This window comes from Microtus pennsylvanicus, chromosome 13, assembly GCF_037038515.1.
Source record: "Microtus pennsylvanicus isolate mMicPen1 chromosome 13, mMicPen1.hap1, whole genome shotgun sequence".
Taxonomy (NCBI): Eukaryota; Metazoa; Chordata; class Mammalia; order Rodentia; family Cricetidae; genus Microtus; species Microtus pennsylvanicus.
Genome location: NC_134591.1, coordinates 18,811,681 through 18,831,602, shown reverse-complemented (window position 1 = coordinate 18,831,602; position 19,922 = coordinate 18,811,681). Strand labels below are relative to the sequence as shown.

At 38.9% G+C, this 19,922-nt stretch overlaps 1 protein-coding gene across 1 annotated transcript; it reads right to left on the bottom strand.

The window, feature by feature from the left end:
- Positions 1 to 1,176: 1,176 nt before the first annotated feature.
- On the bottom strand, positions 1,177 to 19,629 carry Tyrp1 (tyrosinase related protein 1). The gene is made up of 7 exons (XM_075945440.1): positions 19,245 to 19,629; positions 16,620 to 16,942; positions 13,380 to 13,584; positions 9,239 to 9,406; positions 7,404 to 7,583; positions 2,774 to 2,920; positions 1,177 to 2,122 (listed from the first exon to the last, which is right to left on the bottom strand). Exons 1-7 carry the CDS (start codon positions 19,627 to 19,629, stop codon positions 1,917 to 1,919), a joined length of 1,614 nt encoding a protein of 537 aa, XP_075801555.1. The 3' UTR covers positions 1,177 to 1,916.
- Between the last annotated feature and the right edge of the window lie 293 nt (positions 19,630 to 19,922).

The following is a 19,922-nucleotide window of genomic DNA, read 5'->3' as shown; positions in this document are numbered from 1 at the left end:
TTCCATAGTCACTCTTCTGGTCTCTCCTATCATCAGTATTATTGGCAGATTTTTACCACAGCTATCATTTTTGTCGATGCATCTCGCATGTGACACCTCCCCCACACCCATTTTTTTCTCTTTTTTTGTAGAATGTGTTACAACATGTTCGGGATTGCACTTAGGGCACTCTGTGGTTTCATTCTCAATCAGCTGTCTACTCCCTTCCATCAAGGCTGTGCTGTTGCCACATTGACCCTCTTTAGATTTTTGAATGTTCTATGTTGCGTTAAAACACTGTGCCTTTGCTTACGCTGTCATTCTGAAAATACCCTTCTCTGCTTTTATATTTGGTGAATTCGCTGAGATGCCTTGAGGCCAAAGTTAAATCTTAATTTCTCAATTTTTTAATCCCGACTTTCTTCAGAAGTTCATAGCACCTTTAACTAACCCTGAGATTAAGTATGTGATTAATGAAAGTTCCCAAATGATTAAATATTAACTTGTCTAAAATATGAAATGAGGCTGTTTAGTTTCATTGGTAGTCTATTAAAAAATTACATTTTGTAATAACATCTCTAAAATGTTATAAATAAATGTGTAATATTTAAACATGTTAAGCTGTGTTTGAAGAGAATCAACCTAATAATACTACCTGAGAAACTTTAAAGCACTGTTTTATATGTATCATTTAACATATTCTGTCATGTATTTTGTCTAAACATTGTTTGAAATAAAGAAAGCTGGTAAATATAACCTTAATCTTGTTTCTGTATCCTAAACTGGGATATCAAACCATCTGTGTTCTGTGGTGTTATGATTATTATTACTATTATTTCTTTTAACAAATTTTTAGTAGAATATGTTATGGCTATCCCAAATAGTTCATCTTTGGAACATTGTTTCATTGCACAAAATAAAAGGAAAGAAAATGCACATTATATTAGATTACAAGGTAAAGGCCAAATGTGGTGGTACACATCTTTAATTTCAGTACCGGGGGAGGCAGAGGCAGATGGATTTCTGTGGATTTTAGGTCAGCCTGGTCTATATAGAGAGTCCCAGCCCATCTGGGGAAACAGAGTCAGACTTTGTCAAAAAAAAAAAAAAAGGAAAAAAGAAAACCTCTTTGAAAAACGGGAACTAATGTAACAAGATTTTATTATATTTATTTTGAAGTACACAAACGGCTGACAAGCGGTAAGAGAATGCTGCTGAAGTGAAATGAATACATTTGATGTTATGCACAACACAGTGTCCTTTGTCTTAATCCTTCTCTGCAGACTTCCAAGATACTAGAATTGGGAGGTGAGCTGTGACATGGGTGGTGGGAACACAGTGGCAAACAGGCAGTAAAAGCTGTGTTCCAGCAAGGTGAAGCTTTCGTTTTTACAAAGTGTGACAAGAATTGTGACTTTGTTGTGACCTTGCACCTGAGCCCAAATAATATATGCTGTCATCAAAACAAGAGCAGTTTCAGAAAGCTAATCAGGATCCTATTTGCTTACAAAGTAATGCAATTTAACCAACCAACATGGCTGTCTTTATCTCTGTTGACCAGTATCAAAATAGCAATGCACTCACATGCTGACAACATAAGAATGGCCACTTACACAAATGAAGTAGAGATTTTTACATCTTATTTTTCGGTGCACACAAAGCATTGCTTATTCACAGCCCTTAGGCAATCTTTAGAGTACAAGAAAGCTCATCACATTATCCCCTTAGATAATATGGAGCTGGTACAATATGCCATCTTAAACAGAGCTAATGATTAGAACCCATTGAAAAGATTCTGAATTCTCATCCCCAAAAGGCAATGCTTTAATTCCGACACACATCTATGTAAGAAAGAAAGGAAGCAAAATGAAAAGTGGGTGATCACTGTGCTTCAATCAGGTTGTGTCCGTCCTCCTGCGTTAGCGGACAGGCGGCTATCAGACCATGGACTGATTAGGATTTGGGAGCTCCTCGTATTCCTCAGCATAGCGTTGGTAGTGATCAGTGAGAAGAGGCTGATTGGCTTCATTCTTGGTGCTTCTAGAACGGATCAGACAGGAAACTCCCACAAAGATGACAGCCACAAGTAACAGTCCAGCCACTACAGCAATTGTAATGATTTCAGAAATAGTGAACTCCTGACCTGTTTGAAAAATAAGATGAGATGAATGTTATTGCTATTCCAAAGTTGAAGACAAGACAACTCAAAGAATAAAGACCCTGCACAGGGTCTTTATTGACCAATGGGTATAGGAAGAATTGCTGGTTTTGGAATCTCGTTTCATCGAGTCCCAAGTTTGGTGATCTTTCACGATATTTTGGTACTTTTGTTGAGGAAAATTTACAATTGAAGGTCTTTAATTTTAAAATATCAAAAATCAGTGTTTTTTTTTAATAGATAAAAGAAAGTGGCATGGTCTTATGAGTAACTGGTGACATCACAGGTGTTTAAATCGAAAACTCATTCTCAACTTGGCTAGAAACATAGCCTCTCTCATGTTAGAATTAACTTCAAATTTTCAGTTTTGTTATTTTCAAGATGAGAAGTAAAATACCTCTAAAGAGTATGAAGATTAAATAAAATAGAGTGGTGTTTGATTACCTCATTACTGGGTCAGAGTGAGTACCCAGTAAATAATAAACTCCCACATTTTTATTCCCAAACAAGAATCTATGGGAAACCTTCATATCCAATATAATGCACCAAGCTCAGCGCACTGTGAGGACCATACCTTTAAGATGACAGATTTGCTTTCAGAGAACACTACAGTAAAAATTCGCTGACAACACTGACCTGGCCATTGAACTTCATAGGCATATCCCAGGTTGTCTGAAGCAGTAACAAACATCTCTGTGTTGGTAACTGGAGGCCAGAATGGTACCATGTTATATTGCCTGTTATGTCCAATGGGAGCATTTTCCAATGGGAAGATAGAAATATCTAAAATATTCCAGAGGAAACTCGTAAGCAGGCAGGAAGTTGATATCAGAATAGTTACTATGCTCTGAAGATGGCAAATGTGCAAAGAGCATGTGGAAAGTGTTTTCAGACTTTACAAGAAATAAAGGCACAAGGCAGGTTTCACTGAAGAACAGGGTGAATGCAGCACCAACTGTATCACAAATAACAAAAACCCAGAAACAGACATGGATTCAACCTGAAGATCAGAAAAGCAAAGCAGCCAAGTCACTAGCGAGCTCTTACCTCTAAGAAATTTTCAGACTGAAAGAGAGCTAGTTCCTGTCTTATACCTGCTTATTTTCCACCACTACCTGGATCTGCTACTATGTTGATCTTGTGTAGACCAGGGTGGGCTTGGACTCACAGAGATCCAGAGAACCATCTGCTTCTGTTTCCCAAATCCTAGGATTAAAGGTGTGTGACCCCACTTCCTGGCCTCTAGTGACTTAGTTTTACCTTCTGGTCTTCATGCAATCTTTATTTATAAAGCACAAATAAAATACCACTATAATAAACACTGGTATTGATAGAACCTTTAAAGTCAGAGGACTCGGGTGGCACTGCTGTGTAAGAACCTCTCCAGCTCTTCTGTTTTTAAACTATAGACACTACTTTAAATAAACCCACAATTTATTTACAATTTACAAATTACTCAGTGGTCTGTAATTCAAAATTGAGAGATGGTTGCCTTAGACCTTAAATATATCTGTGCAATATTTCTTAATATTTCTTTCTTTTCTCTTTTTTCGAGACAGGGTTTCTCTGTAATTTTGGAGCCTGTCCTGGACTTAGCTCTTATAGACCAGGCTGGCCTCAATCTGCCTGCCTCTGCCTCCCAAGTGCTAGGGTTAAAGGCGTGCACCACCACCACCCAGCCTGCTTTAGCTTTTTAAATGTTGTTATTCTGACTTCAGATTTTGGTAATTCTACAATTCTGATTTCCAAAGAATCTTCAATATGTTTAAAACTTTGATAGAGTTCAGAAAAACAACTCTGTCCTCTCTGCTCCTGGACTATTTTTAAAAGTCTGCTTTTGCGGGAATGTTGCATGATTCTTCCCCATTTCTTACTTTAGCTGTTCTCATTAGTTCATGGCCTCCTTTCCCAAGGGACGTTTAGAAATAAATGGGATATGTGGGAAGGTGTCTGATTGGTCAGTTCTCATTTTTACTCAAGTTTTCAGCATTGACTTTTTTATAGTTTAAGACTATATTTTATCAGAAAAATGCCACAGGCTAGCTACTGTTTATTGATGGCCTTTCTCTACCCACTGACTGCTTGTGGCTGAGAGTCTTTAGACTGCTCAGAACTCAAGCAGAGAGGTTGAGGGGATAATAAGAAAAAAATTTCTGCTTTCATCAACAGCCTTTAGATTCGATCTGGGGAACCTTTACCAAATTTATACGAATGAGCAATAATTAGGTTTTAGCCACTGTATGAAGCGTAGAATAGTACACATTTTTATGGTATCTACAAAACTATAATAAGAGAACACTTCTATTCCCTTTGAGAAATCTAACACTCACAGCATTGGGGATGACTGCATAGATATTACTTGTATACTTTTGGCTAGTTCTTCAAAGCCTGTACTTAACAGGAGCTGATTTTGTTCATTTCTAACCTATGAATTCCAGTTTATGTAGTGTTACAATAAAAATAATCGAGTGAAAAAGACAAGATCTCCTGAGTAAATTGGGAGTGTGGGGATCATGGGAGAGGGTAGAAGGGAGAAGAAAAGGAGGGAAATGGAGAAAAAATGTATAGGTCAATAAAAACAATTTAAAAAATAATCCCATGAAACACACTCAAAGTGATTGCTATTATTCCAAACAGAACAACTTGTTCTGACAATTATTAAGTTGAACACTGGCAAGATTGGCAAAAAGCAAGTGCCCAATGTAAAGGTATACGCTAAGGAGTGGGGAGTATGATGAAAAGTTAGGGAAATGGCAAAATGTAGCTTACCGAACCTGGGTTGAATCATAAAAATATTAATTTCTTATTTTATTTTAAAGAAATTACAGTGGTTTGAATGAGAATGATATATTTAAATGCTTAGTTACCAGCAAGTAGATCTGTCTGAGAAGGATTAGAGGATTCGGAAGTGTGGACTTTTTAGAGTAGCTGTGACATTATTGGAGGAGGTGTGTCAACGGGGGTGGGGTGGACTTTGAGGTTTCCAAAGCTCACTCCAAGTCTTGTGCCTTTCTCTCTCTCCATGCTGCCTATGGATCAGATGTAAACTCTCAGCTACTGATGGAGGAAGGTCATTGGTTAAAAAATAAAGAAACTGCTTGGCCCTCATAGGTTAAAACATAGGTGGGTGGAGTAAACAGAACAGAATGCTGGGAGGAAGAGGAAGTGAGGTGAGACGCCTCAGACAGAGGCCATGCTCCCCTCTCCCAGGCAGAAGCGATGAAGCAAGCTGCCAGGTCAGACATGCTGAATCTTTTTCGGTAAGACTGGTGCTACACAGATTATTAGAGATGGGTTGATCGGGATATGAGAATTAGCCAGTTAGGGCTAGAGTTAATGGGCCAAGCAGTGTTTAAAAGAATACAGTTTGTGTGTTGTTATTTCAGGGCATAAGCAAGCCAGGCGGCTAGGATCCGGGCTGTGGGAAGAGGCCCGCAGCTCCTACTACAAGCTACTGCTCCAGCACCATGCCTGTCTGCTTTCCACATGATGATAATGGACCATCACTCTGAAACTACTAAGTAAGTACCCAATTAAAAGTTTTCTTTTATAAGAGTTGTCTGTGTCATGGTGTCTATTCATAGCAATAGCACAGTGACTGAGACAGAAAGTAACATTATAAGTAATAAATTCATTGTCTGTTGCTGTTATGTATTTAAATACACATGAAATATGAAGCAGGATACCAATTAATAAATTCATAACCTTGCAAGTATTTATGTGTGAATTGCCTGTCTGAATTCATTTTTTTGAGACATCTCTGTAGGAGAGACCCAGCCAATCACCTTACTTGTAGGGCGGGGTCCCCCGAGGATATTTCTTACTTATAAAGATTGTGGGTGCGCTCCAGGCCACCCCTTCTGCTTTCCTGTTCTCTGATGGAACCTCTGGTTCTGTAAGTCTATTTCCCAATTAAAGCTGTATATATTTATTACAATTTCTGTCTGCATTAATTTACGTCGATACACTTGGCGTCTGTTGAAATATGGGCGGCGGGCTATGTCCCACCACCCGGCTAGCTTTACACCCAAAATAATTACACAGAAACTGTATTCTTTTAAACACTGCCTGGCCCATTAGTTCCAGCCTCTTATTGGCTAGCTCTTACATATTGATCTAACCCATTTCTCATAATCTGTATAGCCCAAGAAAGAAAGAAAGAAAGAAAGAAAGAAAGAAAGAAAGAAAGAAAGAAAGAAAGGGAAGATCTTAACCTGCCTCTGTCTGGAGTGGGAGAATCATGGCAACTCCCAACTCAGCTTTTTTCTCCCAGAATTCTGTTCTGTTTACTCCACCCACCTAAGGGTTGGCCTATCAAATGGGCCAAGCAGTTTCTTTATTAATTAACCAATGAAAGCAACAGATTAGAAAGAAGTCACTCCCACATCACATCTCCCTGTATAACACTGGCCAACTTCTGAGTACTGGAATTATAGTCACTACCATAAATGGCAAATTACTTGTTTCTTAAATGATTTCTGACAGAATAACATTTTGATCAACACATGGATTGTTGGTCTGGAAAGGTTGCAACAGAGTTTTCTGATCTACATAAAGAAGTGTGAGGGCCTTGCTGGATAGATAAAGCAAAAGAGAGCTAACCTTCAATATTGTGTGTGTATGATAAAAGCACAGAAGCTAAAGTTCAGAACATTTCCAAAACATGAAAATTTATGATGTTTAAACTAGTGGAAATACTTTCATGGTTTTGAAAAGCAACATACTTCACTTGGCTGAAGAGGAACGCAGTAAATGAGGTCTCTAAAATAATATTTTAAAGAATGCAGTGAAATGAACTTGAAAGAGATTTCCTATGGCATGACATAAAAACTCTTAACTTTTCAAGTCGATCAAATTTTCATTTGTTTTGAGGCCATAAAGTAATATAACTCAGAATTACAGATTGCGGATATGGCATGTTTAGTGTTTTGTGGAACCCAAGAATAGGTCTGTACCTTTCTTCTATTTATATTAAAAGGAAATGAGAAGGTTTGTTGGAAAATATGGGTAGGAAAAACTTGGAGCACGTGGGAGTTATCTTTTCATGACAGGAATGCCAGTAGTGACATCTTAATGGTAACAGTACTGAGAGACTTCCACAGTATTCAAAGTGGTTTTGAGTATTTGGCAATGGCTGGATGGGAGAGCTACTGCATCTTTATTTTGGAGCCTATTTTATGGTTGTCAAGTGCTAGCTTATATTGATAGCAACACCACCAGAATAATCCCTTTGCGAAGCTTGCAAAATCATATAAAAGCACCTCACCGGCGTTATACTTCCTCAGCCATTCATCAAAGACTGCATCAGTGAAAGTATGCAGGAGGACAAAAATCGGATCGTTGGGAGACAGATGGGTTTGTCCTCCTGTTCCATTCAGGAAGAGGTGGGCCAGGTTGTGAAGGCTTCGAACAGCAGGGTCATATTTCCCGGTGGGATCACTGTAACCTATATTTAAAAGTAAGAATGAATATAGTAGAAAACATTGTGAGTCAACAGCATAGATTATATTAGGAAGCTATTTTTCACAGCTCGCCAGGCTAAATATTGCCTCAGTATAATAGTGTTGCCCTTGTAGTAACGGCTGATGACATTTGCTTGCTGTACTCAGAACTAGGTTAGCTCTGAGCTGGTGGTGTGGTATTCCAAATGTAGCTTCTAGGTTAACAATAACAACCCGCAAAAGACAGCAGTCAAAATATATGAGTGCTGAACTTTGACAAGGCACAGATTTTTCTGCATGGAAACCGAGACAGTGGAAATCCCCCAGTTACTGCTTCCACCACTGAGAGCATTGCTGTCACTGTCCTGCAAACTCTCCTGCCTTCCTCCTTTTTAATGACTGCCAGCATATTTATTTTCAGAAAATTAATTTTGTGGGGATGCTAAAATGCCCTCAATTTCTCTCTTTTTCTATATAGTTTTAAAAATCTGGAAAGATTCTTGTTAAAATATTTAGAGAATTTTTAAATCCCTCTACATATTAGGCGGATGAGGATAAATGCCAGTTTAGGTCAGAAAGCAGTTGGGGCTTGTGATTTGTGATAGAGTTAAGTGTATCTCATTGGGTTGAACTTCCATGTCTATATAGTCACTCATTCATTTACTCATTCATTCATTCATTCATTCATTCATTCTCCTATTTTTTTTTGACTCAGGGAACATAGTCAGCATATTGCTTTTAAAAATCAGTACTGTATTCTTATAGTTATCAGTTTAGTATCCATATGTAGTAAATATTGAGCCAATTCTGTTGGTGAATTAGTATGACTTAAATAAACATAAGGAGAGTGTGCAAATTTGATAGCAAAAGGGAATAAAATTGAAGTTAGTGATTGGAGTTACAGCTTCCGTATCTCTGAACACAGAAGAGAGAGAATCATTCCTGTTGGAAGGAGGGTGGTGCATAGCACCAGTGTGATGCTGGCACTCAAGGGGAATTCCAATAGTAACAAATTTAAAATTAAGTTAGACATAATTGTACTCCTCTAGAAATTTGAATGCATTATCATTGGCTGTCTCAGAAGGGCACTACACCTATTTGAACTGCACTACTTCAACTTACAAATACTTCGACTGCTATGAGGAAAATCAAGCTAAACCTCAGTAGACGCTTATTTATATATTTATTTTTATAGACCTTTAACACTTGTTATAAAGTGTTTCAACTTAAATAAAACTGCCCAAACCAGACTTTACAGGCTGTCAAGCAATTGGAATTTAAATTGTTAATCTTACCTTTTAAAAAGAAACAATTTGATGACTACAAAAGTTACCTGTAATGCTACACTGTGACCTCATTACACAGGAAGCCCGATAACTGCCAGGCACTAAATTGGAAAGACTATAGAAATCTAAGGGGTTTGAAACAATAATTCTCCATGATTTTTTCCTCAGATAACCAAATATAATCTGATACTCCCCTTACTTTTGAATTTGAAATTGTGACTAAATCGAAATCAACAGTCAATTCATATAAGCCCATGTGATCAATGTGGCATTCAAACGCTTTTTTTTAAAAACATCTAATTTGGGGCTCTCCAACTTACCCTCCTAACTAGATTAATTCAAAACACCCGTTTTTCAATTGTTTGTTTACTTGCCTTCCACTGTGTTTCGAAAACTGTTTGTAGAATTGGAATAAAAAGGAGGTGTGTCAAACACGCCAACCTCCAAACACTGGGTGACGTCCTGTGGCGCAGGAAGACGCTGCACTGCTGGTCTGCCCACGTTCCCAGCTGGGTTTCTCCTGATGGGCCCACCCTCAGTGCCTAGGGAGGAAAGGCATGCACACAGTTAGAGAATCTCTACAGGTCTGGCTACTGCTCTTTCATATACAGTGAAAATACTGAAAATTAGATCCTTGTGGAATAACTAGGAAAAGACACGCTCATTGTGAAAAACATCGAAATAACCCTGTCCTGCTTCTCTGAATTGAGACAACCTGATATATCAAAACAATGGAAGAAAACAATAATCATGTTGACAGACATGGGTCTGCATGCTGCTAAATTCAACAAGCTTTATTAAAAGAATATAAGAACATGAGAAACTGAGTTTTGGTAAGAATAATCTTATAAAGCTAAATATAAAACTAAAATATAAAGCAGGTCATGGTAGCACATGCACTTGGGAAGCAGAGGCAAGTGGCCCTCTGAGTTTGAAGCCAGTATTGCCTACAAAACTAATTCCAGGACAGCTAAGGTTACACAGAGAAACCTTGTCTCAAACAAACAAGCAAACAGGCAAAAATACAAACAGAAACATTAAAATATGAAAAATTTTACCCAAATGCCATCTGTTACAAGTCTTCAGAGAAGTAAGAAAAAATACCCCCAAATCTCCTTGGAATTTTGTGCTTATTTCAATCAACAAATGTTTTCCACCTTTTTAAAAATAAATTAATGTCATCAATAAACTTTTTGAAGGGTAGTATGGATGCCTTAAGGGAGGGAAGAAAGGGAGAGAGAGAGAGAGAGAGAGAGAGAGAGAGAGAGAGAGAATCATAAAGAATAGATTTTGCAGGAACTCTAAATGACAAAATGACTGTGGAAGAACTTCTGTGAGTAAAGTCAGAGAAATTCTGTAAAGTGCGTAGTCTCGAGAGGGACAGTATCACAACACCGTACGCTTCCTTCTGTTTGTCTCATGAGCACATGAGCGCACTCATCAATCCTGGCACAGTGCCAGCTGCTTTCCAGGATTGACAAGGAGTTGGTGCATGCTTTGCTATGGCTCTTTGGTGAAGAGCTTGCAAGATGCAGAGCAAGCTGTAGGGAATGATGGAGTTAGACCAGAGCCACATTGTGAAGAAATCAGGTTCCAAGCTCAGAAAGTAACACTTAACTCACTGGGAAATGGAGGAAACTGCGGTGAGTGGGGCAGAGTAAGAATGGTTAAGAGCACATTTTATGACTCGCTATGGTGACTGATAGGCTCATAAGTGCTCCACAAGGACAAAGCAGATAGCCCATTGGCCTGCGGGGGACAGCACTGCAGCTTCAGTTTGTCTCTCTTTTCATTCACAAATGTCTTATATTGAATCCTATGCACACTGTCCCCTATCTGTTGCATTAGCATAACAACCATTAAACACTATAGCAATAAAACATAGACCTCTGTCTGTTAGGAGTGCAGTATCCATGTACAGTTTGCAGTATCGACTATACTCAAAAACGTTCAGGCATCACTAAATCTAAAGTTCAACTTTTAGCTGTATTTGGGGAATTATAAATAAATCCCATGAGACTTGGAAGTATGGTCTACTTTGGTTGCAAGAAACCGCACCCTTGTTCACCTTACGATATTTTATGGTTGAGACTTTGGGTAGTAAAAGAAATTGGTAGAGCCATTTTGATTTTATCTCAGTGGTTTTCAAATTTAGTTGAACATGGACAACCTCTCCTAATTCAGTCACTAATGTCCTATGAATTCTAGTCCTGTACAGTTTCCACACTGGGATGAATGAGAAGTTCAGAATGTGTGAGGGAAAAATAGATTTGAAAAATTCTGTAAAGAAAGAACCACCGCTTTTTGTATGACAAATCATAGATGCATTATGAGGGTGGAAAGAATGTCAGGTGTCACTGACTCAATTTCCCAGCCACTACATTTCATGAAACAAGTAAATAACAGTGTGTCTGGAATTTCTAAAGAAATGTCCATCTAAGAATATGCATGTTACAGTCTCCCAAAGATGTCAATGAAACTATAGAAATGGATAAAATCTTCTCAGATAGAAGTAGGATAAAAGAAATAATTTCCGTGAGAGTTTAAGAAGACATGTAGTAAGAATCTCATACTGTATGAGAAATATGATATGGTTGGTAGAGTTTTCCTGTATTCTTTATTATGTTTGATTTTCAAAATTAAATGTATGTGTGTGTGTGTCTATGTGTGCACATTTAGAGATCACAGAGTCCCCATGTGGGCTCTAGGAATTGAATTCAGGTTATCAGCCTTAACAACATCAGCTTTTACTTTTACTTGACTGTCTTGCCAGTCCTTTTTACCATGGTCAATAAACATGGTGTTTAATTTTTACATCTTGAATTGTCACAGTGGACAGTCTTAAAATTTGTTTAAAAAGGAAAAGTACTCTTCAATTTTCATGAAGTTGTGAGGTTTGTTAAACAGAGTGATAGCAAAACCTATGACAAAACGAAATACTTCCACTTTTATTTTTTTCCTTTTATGTCTTATTTTCATGGGCTTTAAATTTTTTTTTCTTTCTGGACTGGGAAGATAATCAAACTCAGAGACCTGAGTTTGACCCAAGATCCCACAGGAAAAAAAAGTGAAGTACATCAGGGCACACTTGCAGTATCAGCATTGGAAAGGCAGAGACAGGTAGAGCCCCAGGCTTGGTAGTGAGTCATTGATGCGTTCTGGAGCAGTAAGAAACCTTGCTTCCCCACTCCCCTGCTCCAGAGTCAGATGGAGCCTAAAGCCTGGCTTTAATCACAGCCCTTGAGAGACGGAAAGAGCCTGGCAGTTGAATCTCTATGGGCTACATAGTGAGATGCAGGCCAGCTAGAGCTACACAGTGAGACACGGTCTCAAAACTAAAAGAAAATAGGCAGACAGAGCTAAAACAATGACAATTGATGGTGGCCTGTGGCTTACACATGCACATGTGTATTTACACACTCATGAACATGAACACACATAGACAGACACATGCCACATGATTATGTCTAGCCACCAACATGGCAGGAAAATATCTAAGAACTCCCAGTCCTAAGCACAATAAGCCTGGTGAGAAAGACGCACGTGTTAGTATATGAAGACACTGTAACCTTCAGTTTCATTCCTCTGTCACAAGGTGGAACCAATTGCTCAGGTGTTAGATTGCTAAGGAAATATTCATGTATTATCACATTTCTTATATTAGTACAAAACTAAATATTTTTCTAATGATAAAAATGTACTCAGTTAAATATATTTAAACTATTCTCTTTTTAAGTGCCTAAAGCAATACAAAAATTTATACATAAAATACAAGCAGAATAATATACCACATATGTAATAATAAATCATAACCTTAATTTTCATATGGAAAATCAAATATTTTTTCTGGAAATGCCTGAAGTAGAAAAACAAGAAATAATAGAGAACACCAACAATTAAGACTGTGTTAGCACAGAGAGGGTAACTGTGTTTCATGGAAGAAAATGGGAAGCTCATGAACAGACCAGTGTACAGCAGAAATGTTCTGTGTCAGAGCTGTGTATGTTCTCTTCAGGAGAGCTGGAGCTGAGTCTGCAGGCATCTTTCTTTCTTTTCTCACTTGTATCCCTATGAAAAGTATCCCTTTTGGATGTTGGTTCTCTGAACAAGCATGGAATTTTCCTTTTATTTTTGCTTCCTTCTTGTTCTGCTCCCAGAGCACTCCAAACTAATTTTTTGCATATTTCAGATATTCTTGCAGGATATTTTCAGTAAAATCCCAACCCAAGACACATGACTGCTAAGTAGTGCTTAGTGTGTTAAGAGGATTAATGTACTCTAGGATTTTTGAAACTAAAGTTAGCAATGTACTGATCAAATTGCTGAAGAACAATAATAACATACACAGATACTTATTTCCCAGGAGCACTGTGTAGACTGCTTTGCATGTCCTTGGTGCTCAGTGTGCACCTGCACTGGCGGCAGGATTCGTTCTGAAGAAAAAGGCCTTGCAGGAGCACAATCACTTTAACTAATAAAGAATAGTGAACAGTATCTCTGTCATTGGGGTCTTACTGTTGCAAAGTGTTCCCAGGGTGTCGTAATCTTCTAAGGACTCGCAGACCACTCTCCATTGAGAAAAGACAGAGCTGGGGTTTATAAGAGTAGAATCAAAGCTGCTTCTGGATCCCATTAAGTCATCGGTGCAAATATCGCAGACGTTTTTCCCAGTTGCAAAATTCCAATAAGGAAGGGAGAAAGAAGGCTCCTGCAGCATCTCCTAGATCACAGAAATCCGTTAGTGGTCCCTGTTTCTACTTATGTCCTTTTTCTTGGCTTGCTTGACTCTGGTGTCCTTTTCTGTTAGCTCTCTTCATGTGCTAAAGAAAGCAGTGCATGCAATAATAATATCTAGGATCCCAGAGAAGTTAAGGACCTTATTGAACAAAGTTTGTAATTTAGTTGGAGGACTCATATAGGTAGTAGAAGCAATGAAACTCACTTCATGAAGAAATTTCTACAAATAATTTGGGGGAATATTGTTTTCATTGTTGGCAGATAACTGTATTTCTATTGCTTTTATTAAAATTTTTGATGTTTCTATCTCTTTTGCTTTCCTATTATTTTTACATGTCTCTCCCCTTTCTCCCTCCGCCAAGATCTGTGTAATAGTTCTGGTTGTTGTGGACTTTGTAGATCAAGCTGGCCTCGAATCCACAGATTCACCTCCAGAGTGCTGAGATTAAGGCCTGCACCTCCACTGCCTGGCTCCACTTTCCTATTTTTAATGGAAGCACTGCCAATTCTTCGCATCATGTGACCTCAGTTTTGAAATGATTTGTGGAACAGTAAGTTTTGGGATTTTGTTTTGAATGTGGACTGAATGACTGTAGTTAGGTAGAGTCTGGTTTGCTGACAGACTGCATATTTTGTCTCATACAGATTCTGTTTGCAAAGCTCAAAAGTTTTGTTTAGAGACTTACACTGCAAAGCTGCACTAGGAAGATGGGAGTCTGCCTGAAGTTTACAGACAAAATGCTAAGCAGATTCAGAATGAATTCTGTGCCTGTTGTTTTTAAGACCAGTGACCTAGTTCCCACTTAGAAACCATCTCACACTTTTTGAAAATGCTTGAGACCAAGGATGCATGCTCCTTAAAACACTGGTGTGGGAGGTCCTTCTGTCTATGTGTTGCTTTTATTGGTTAATGAATAAAGAACTGGCATGGGAGGAGAAAGGCGGAGTTAGGGAAAAACAATGGAGCTGCCTGAGACAGACACTGGGAACTTTGCCGGAAAGCCACTGCCATGTGGCAATACACAGATTAATAAAAATGGGTTAAGTTAATATGTAAGAAATTAGCCAATAAGAAGCAAGAATCAAAGCAGTGATTTAATTAATCTAGCTTTTGTGTGATTATTTTGGGTCTAAGCTATCTTGGGAGGTGGGGTCTGCTGCTACAAAACACTACTTCCTTCAGAGGGTGAGATTTAGTGCAGAGCTGCTTTTACCTTAGGTAACTTTCAAGGGCCTGTGTCTTTCTGCTCCTTTCCTGTGTCTCCCTTTTGGCAGGCATCTCCTTATTCTTGGGTGTTTTCGAGCTCAGAAGCTTTTCAAGGCACCCCCAGCTGTTGATCACTAAAAGTTTGTATTACTCATACAAAAATAATCACTGTGCTTTACAAAAGTTAGTGACAACTGCCAAGGGCTCTTTGTAAGTCAAGACCAACTGTGACTGGGCAGCTGACATTTGGGAGCCAGAGCACATTCATATGGTGTTGTGTGTCACGGGTAGCCTGGAACGTGATGATGCCTTGTGCTAGAAAATGGAAGTCATCGAGGTGGAAGTTACAACAGCAGAGTTCAGGCTGGAGACACTTCCTGCCCACCTTTCCAAATTCTCATATGCCATTGGGAAAATGCCTTGAGAGGATGAAGATCTACAGTTCGTTACTGATGGCAGATTTATCCACTCACAATCTATTAAATGTCTTCCATGTAAACAGAGCCTTAAATATGATGCTGAGAGGAGTAGATGAACTCATTTAATCACCTTCAAAGTGAATACGGACAGACTCCTGTCAGCTATCTTTGTATTGTAGCGCATCCCTCTGTCTCTCCCAACCATTGCTTTTCCTTGAAATGCTAGCATAGTGCCCCGAAAATCAAGTTTTTTTTTTTTAAAAAGAAGATGTTAGTGAATTTTAAGACTTTAACTTTGGGATCGAGATTCATGACTAATGCTTCAAATAGAAAGCAAGTTTAGTTTACAGACTGAATAATTGAGATGCAACAATAAGCAGTTTTATTTGGGGCTGGATACTGCTCCTAGGGCCTTTTGCTTGCTAGGCAACTGCTCTTTATTTGAGCTAACCTCGCAGTCCCTAAACCATTCGCTTTCTGAATGACAGTATTTTTCTCAAATATTTGTTCAGTTAGTGAAAAGGCAGCAGTTATATATTTACAATACTAGATATTCTAGTGTCTTTTGAGTGTATCTGCTTATAAAAAAGGCTTGAAGTTACTGTGCTTGTTTGAGGTCTACTTTACATTCCTCTCCAAAATGCTAGTTTTCAAATGACAATTTGTATCTAAAGATATGCCATTTTGAGGTCCTTTTAGAATATATATATATATATATATATATGTGTGTGTGTGTGTGTATACATATATATTAAAGGTGTGTAAAATGATATTTTGATATATTTGAATGTGTGTATGTATGCATTTATATATACATATATATATGTATATATATATATATATACACACACACACATACACACAATGGAGTAAAATGATTATTACCCCCAAGAAAATGAACACACCCATCAGTTTTTAGTTATGTGATGCTTTTGTGTGGGGCTCTTCTGTAAGCCTTAAAGTGGTAGGGAATATGAAAAAGTTTAGTTCAGTGGACATGAAAGGAACCATCGACTTTAGAATCATCAGCTGTTTGAGGGGCTATGTGTGGATAGAAGAGCAAGGCACAGTGCACCCCTTCCCAGGAGGTGGTGCCTGCATGCATTCTACAGGTCAGGACAAAGGGCTGGAAGCTGACAATTCCATTGTTTCCTAAATAATTTCCAAACTTTCAGTTCTTGGCCAAACAAGGTCTCCATTGTTTTTATCATCATTAGCATTCTTTCATTTCACTGCACAAAAGATCAAGGTTGTGGGAAGAATCTTACCTGGAAGTCACAAGTATCCTGACAACGTGATTGTTTTGTCACGGCTCATTCTTGTCATTCAGTACAAAGTGAATCCCAATGATTTATTTACATGTAAGGACCTAAAAACCAAGACGGAACATACCTGCATGTCTCTCTCCAGCTGCAGCAGATGGTACCTGTGCCATGTGAGAAAAGCTGGTCCTTCATGAGAGAAATCCACATCGCCAAAGCTTTCCTGCCCTACCCCAAGGAAGGTTTTTTTGACGGAATAATAGTGTGTCCAAACAAAGTAGTTGTAGATGGAAATGTTCTCGAACTGTGGTGTGTTGCCATCTGGTCCCAGTATGTCTTCTGACCTCCTTGTGGCAATGACAAATTGAGGATGCGTTGTGCGCTTTGCCATATCCAAGGCTCTCACAAAGTCGCTCCTTTCTTCTGCACTTAAGTCAAGAAGATTTCTCCTGACTTTAAGGATGGAAATGTTAAGTTGTGAAAATCAGCACAATCATATTACAACATGCTCTGCTCCCTCCCGTGTCCATTAGTTCATATGTGCTCCCATTCAGATCTTTTATAAGCTATTTAACTGGTTAAATATCATTTCCAAGATGATTGGGACCAGATAGGTTTTGAGTTTACAGATTTTGAAATATTTTCTTGTACATTATATTTTGGGGATTAGGTCCAAAGCGAAATGTAAAATTCATTTGTTTCATATACACTCCATTATACACATAGCCCAAGACAATATGAACCATAGTTTCATCAGTTAGTGTTTAAAACAAAGTTTAGCAGTATGGGACTTTCTATTTGTGATACTATATTGGGCTTGAAAACTTTTAGAGTTTGAAGAATTTTGGAATTTTTGATTATGGATTCCCAATCTGTATGTTATTAAAAACACTCCTAATGTAAACCTTTGTTTAGACTTATCTCTCCACCATTCCCTCTTTTCTCAGCAATTTACTTTCATGGGGCCCCAGACCGTAGTAGGTCCTGAGACCTTATTAAAACCAACTCCATGATGGAAATACCAATCAGGCTATAAAACTCATCACATAGAAAACACCACCTGCCAAAACTAAAACAAAGGCCTAATCCATCGATGTCCACAGAGCTTTGGGAAGATCTATAAATGTACTAGCTCTGCTTTTCAGTTTCTGTAGTTCTGCTTCTGACTAACTGATATTGTTAACTGAATTATGCCAGCCCAGAACATGGTTTTTGTGCACAAAAGCTCACCCTGAGGAAGGCTCAGGGCTACACTGGCATCCTAAGTACTCATGTAGTCACTGGCCAGCTAATAAAGACTTTCTAAAGCCCTGTTCAGGCAGTCTTCTATGGTGCACACCCTGCAACATTTACTCTTGAGTCTTTAAAATCTTTTTAAATCTTACATAAGGATGTGTGGTTCTGCGATATTGTCATATTTATTTTTGTTCACTATTGGCGTTTTTTGTTTCAATTTTCTACTTTTTTTGAGACAGGATTTCACTGTGTAAGCCTTGATATCCTGGAAGTGACACTGTAGACCAGGCTGTCCCCAAAGTCAGACATCCCCATGCCTCCTTTTCCTGGCTTCTAGGATTAAAGGCATGTGTCACCACCCCACAGTTGAATTTTCTACTTTCTAAACATCATAAATCTTATAAAAACAAGGCAGATGAGCCCAGCATAGTGGTTAAAACAGAGTTTTCTGTATTTTGGCACATTTTTGTAGGCTCAATTTTCCTGTTGTGGTATTTGAATAAAAAGAACTCCTGTTTTCCAAAGACACAAAGATTAAAGAGAAAACACACACACACACACTTAGACCAGAATGTGGATGACAAAGATTGAAGAGAACACACACACACACACACACACACACACACACACACACACACCACACTTAGATCAGGATGTGGATGATAATAAAGTCTCAAAAGATAGTCTGTGAAACCCTTGGTCATTGTCTGAGACATGTAAAACCAGCAAGTGCTGCTGCTGTTACTGTTTTATGCTCCACACACTTGATCCTTCATCTAAAATGCAAGAATTCCATCACCACTGTGAGGAACTATGGTTCCCATGGCAGCTCAGAGGGGAGAGACTGCCTTGTTAGAGTTAGATAGATCTCAGTGGGAATACCATGCTTGCCAAAGGTCCAAATCGATGAGTTTGGCCTTTCTGCATTTAATGGACAAAGATTAGCATAAACACCTCTAGTGATACAAAATCAGTTCCCAACACATAGTTACCGCTCAAGCATTTTTGAAGGAAATACTGGGTGTGGAGGTGACATAAACAAGTGTGTGAGGACCCGAGGAGAGTGTCAGCTGCCCTCTATCACTCTCCACCTCACTTCCCTGAGGCGTTCATGACATTTTGGCTAGACCTGTGGTTTTTCAAAACTCCATAGATTCACCTGTCTCTCACCCTTAGGCCTGAGGTTACAGGCACATGTGGCCATACCCAGTTCCTTAAGTGAGTGCTGGGGACCTGGAGTCAGGTTCTCCTGCCTCAGCAGCAAGTGTTCTTACCACTCACTGAGCCATCTCTCTGGACCCATGGAAACACTATTAGTTAAAATGTGGGGGTTTCAATCCCAAACTTCTAAAGCAGACAAAGTTCTTCAACTTCCTAACCTTCAGTTTGCTCAACTAGGGAAAAATGGTTGAGCTCTATAGTTGTAGGTGTTTCCTGATATAAGTGATTCAGGTTCTGTATATTGTGTATAACCTTGAGTCTAATTGAATGAAACTGCCTTTCCCATCTCTCCACTCACCTACGAGAGTTTTCTGGTCGCATGCAGCTCCTCTCCATCCAGGACGGCAGGTTCCACAGTTATGTCCTGAGAAATTGCCGTTGCACTGACATGTCCTATTGAAGAACTTAAGAGGCCAGCCCTCTCGGTCATCTTTGCCGTCGTGGGGGTAATGGGGGCTGTGGGGTCGGGAGTCTGCGGTCACAGACTCACACCTTCCCCTTCCTGCCGATGAGCCACAGGGGTCAGTCCCAGGTCCAGAGGAAGGAGAGAGGTCTGGGCAACACTCTCTACTTCTCAGAGCCTCAACAGTGGTACACTCTCGTGGAAACTGAGCCCAGGCTTGATGAAAAAGCATCAGGGAGAGGAAGACAGAAGCCAGGGGGAGGACTTTGTAAGATTTCATTCTTCTAGAAGAGTACAAGATACAGATAGAGTATGGATACAGATCTAGTATGCTGCTTTTTGCAGGGAGGAAACTGAGGTACTTAGATCAAAGCCAGCTGAAAAAAAAAGGCAAACAGAGTTACAAAACTTTTTTTGAATACTGTTCCCAACCTACACCAAAATGGAGTCCTTCCATGTGGAACAATATTACTAAAATAAATAAAAACAATTTACTTTTAAATATCAAGCAAAATACCTAGATCACTGAATCCATCCTCCTGGTATTTGAGTTTCCTTATGTAAAACTTCTAC